The sequence below is a fragment of the Dipodomys spectabilis genome, unplaced genomic scaffold (assembly GCF_019054845.1).
Source record: "Dipodomys spectabilis isolate Male_0828 unplaced genomic scaffold, ASM1905484v1 ptg000657l, whole genome shotgun sequence".
Classification (NCBI taxonomy): Eukaryota; Metazoa; Chordata; class Mammalia; order Rodentia; family Heteromyidae; genus Dipodomys; species Dipodomys spectabilis.
In genome coordinates, this window is record NW_024871334.1 from 611,793 (window position 1) to 614,724 (window position 2,932).

The 2,932-nt window shown below is 49.0% G+C and overlaps 1 gene segment (V, D, J or C); it reads left to right on the top strand.

The window, feature by feature from the left end:
• The first annotated feature begins 1,569 nt into the window (after window positions 1–1,569).
• Window positions 1,570–2,309, top strand: LOC122101402. The segment is given in 3 exon segments: window positions 1,570–1,658; window positions 1,763–2,156; window positions 2,273–2,309. Coding segments are annotated over 3 exon segments (477 nt in total).
• Window positions 2,310–2,932: the final 623 nt, after the last annotated feature.

Here is a 2,932-nt window from a genome sequence, read left to right on the forward strand (position 1 = left end):
GTGGAGCATGGAGCACAGGACATCCTAGGGAGAACGTGGCAGAGGAGGGCTAAGATTAAAGGTCCAACAAGAGAAGAACAGATAAAGGAAATGGGAAAGGTGTGGACAATGGAATAGAACTAACCCACAGACTGGAAGAGAGACTGTCATTTGTGATAGATCTAAAGAGAGTTAGATTAAAGGAAATAAACCAACCATAGAAACACCAGTATCACGTTATGTCTTATTTCTAATAACTAGTATATGTCTAAGACAAACAGAAACTACCAGACAAGTTGATGTTAGGCGAAGTGAACCCCAAGATAAAGATTCAAATGATTGTTCTTTCTTGTGATTGTTTCTAACACATTTATAAGATGATATTTTGTTGCTTTGTATTTCCCTCCCCCACAGTATAACCCCTGCTTTCACTATAATTGATGTTGGTATTATTTGTGGAGGGGAAGGGAAAAAAATCGTTTAAATAGGGATACAGGTGGACACGTTGCAACAATGAGATGTACAAGTTGTTATGTCGAAAAACAAACTTTTCAACTTTTGCCTGGGCAAGTGGGGTGGGGGAGAAAAAAGTGGGGAGAATGTGGGAGGAGGAGAATGGAAGGGATGGGAAGTGGAAACAAAGGAGGTGTCAACAATGCTTGATAAGAAATGTACTCATGGTCTTGACCATGTAATTGTAACCACTCTGTACGGTATGTCAACAATTAAAAAAAATTGCAAGCAAATAAGGAATCCCATGGTTTTCAAAACAATTTGAAGAACACACAAATACTTTATCGATAGTTACCAAATCAGTGTTTACCTACGAGCACTGTATGTTACATGTAGTGACTCATTGAGGTTAACACAATATACAATCCATGGAATACTGTCAGAAATGCAGAGTTCATATGAACCAAAAAAACAAACAAGAAAGCCAGACTGTGAAACTGATACACCAGAGCCCACTATCAAGCATCTGCCTGAATCCAGCCATCCTGGTTTGTAGTGAGAATGAAGTAAAGTGTGGCAAAGCCACACCTGATCTCAGCTCAGGAAGGAGGCTCTGCAGAGCTCATAGATAAGCACCATTCTCCTGGAACACACCAGGAACTGTGGGCCCTCCTTGGCTGTGCAGGCCCAGACCAGGCATGGAGCTCATGCCATGGGAGACGCTGCCAGTGTGCAAACAAACTCACCATTGTTTTACATTCTTGCGTGTGCACTAGGAGGTCACAGGCATGTTGCACTTTGTGTTTTGTGTGTGATTAGAAATGCTGACAGAACAATCACCAGGCACAATGGCAGAGTGAGAGGACATGTGTGTCCATCTGCACCCCAGACAGCTCTCAGTGTTCTCACACTCTGCCTCAGGCTCCCAAGCAGCTGAAGGTACAGTGTGAACCACAGCACATGGTCAGTGCGTCATGATGTCTCCAAGGTGACCATTGTCACCAAACTCCTCCAGCACAGTCACCTCTGCTCTGGGAGCCCAATCTCTAGACTTCCCCCCAGAGCTGCTTTATAGCAGAGGACATGCAAATAGGATGTCCCTCTGCCCATGAAAACCAGCCCATCCCTGATCTGAGCTCTGTGAGCTGATTCCACCAGTGACTGAGCACAGACCACCACCATGGAGCTGGGGCTGCGCTGGGTTCTCCTTGTTGCTCTGTTGAAAGGTGATTCATGGGGAGCAAGGGATACTGAGTGCGCAAATGCACATGAGTGGGAGGAACAGTGGATGTGTGTGACCATTGCTGACCAGGATTCTCTGTGTTTGCAGGTGTGCAGTGTGAGGTGCAGCTGGTGGAGTCTGGGGGAGACTTGGTGCAGCCTGGGGGGTCCCTGAGACTCTCCTGTGCAGCCTCCGGATTCACCTTCAGTAGTTACTACATGAGCTGGCTCCGCCAGGCTCCAGGGAAGAGGCCTGAGTGGCTCTCATACATCAATAGTGATAGTAGTTACTTAAAGTATGCAGAATCCGTGAAGGGTCGCTTCACCACCTCCAGAGACAACAGCAAGAACACACTTTACCTGCAGATGAACAGCCTGAGAGTGGAGGACACGGCCCTCTATTACTGTGCTACAGACACAGTGCAGGAAATCCAGTGTGGGCCAGACACAAACCTCCCTGCAGGGCGCTCAGCACCAGCAGGGGGCGCTGGGCACACACTGTGGTCATGCTCAGTCAGCACCAGCAGGGGGCGCAGGGCACACACTGAGGTCATGGCAGTCACAGGAGCAGCTGTGGAGCTCAGGCCCTGACTCCTCTGTGTGCCTGGCCTCTCCACAGGAAGCTGCGTCCCCCACAGAGCTGTCTAGGGTGTTAAGGGCTCCCAGACTGGGTGAGGACATTGCTCTCCAATTCCACTGGTTTATCTCCATCTGCAGAGATCCTGAGCAGAGTCCATCGGGCTTCCCCATGCTGACCTTCGTCTTCCTAGAGGAAGAGCAGACACTAGCTGCTCACCCTTTTTTTTGTTTTGTTTTGTTTTGGGGTTTTTTTTTGGTCATAGTGTTTGAACACTGGGTTTGGGCGCTGTCCCTCAGCTCTTCAGCTCAAGGAGACCACTCTACCGCTTGAGCCACAAGGCCACTTCTGGTTTTCTGGTGGTTTGTTGGAGATAAGACTCTCAGGGACTCTCCTGCCTGGGCTAGCTTTGAACCACAATCCTCCGATCTCAGGCTCCTGAGTACCTGGGTTTGCAAGCATGAGACAGCGACACTGGGCTCATACTGACTTGTTTACATTCAGCCTCTGCCAGACCCTGGAAATACTTCCTGAGAGTCACAGACGTCTTCCTGACGCCTGGAATGCCGGGCGGGCCTTTGTTTCCTTGCTGGCTGTTCCTGGGTGTAGGACATCGGGATGCAGTCAGGATGTTGTGAGGACGCTGCATCCAAACTCAGAACACACCGTGTCTCCCCATCCCCAGCACTGAGGTGCTCTGTC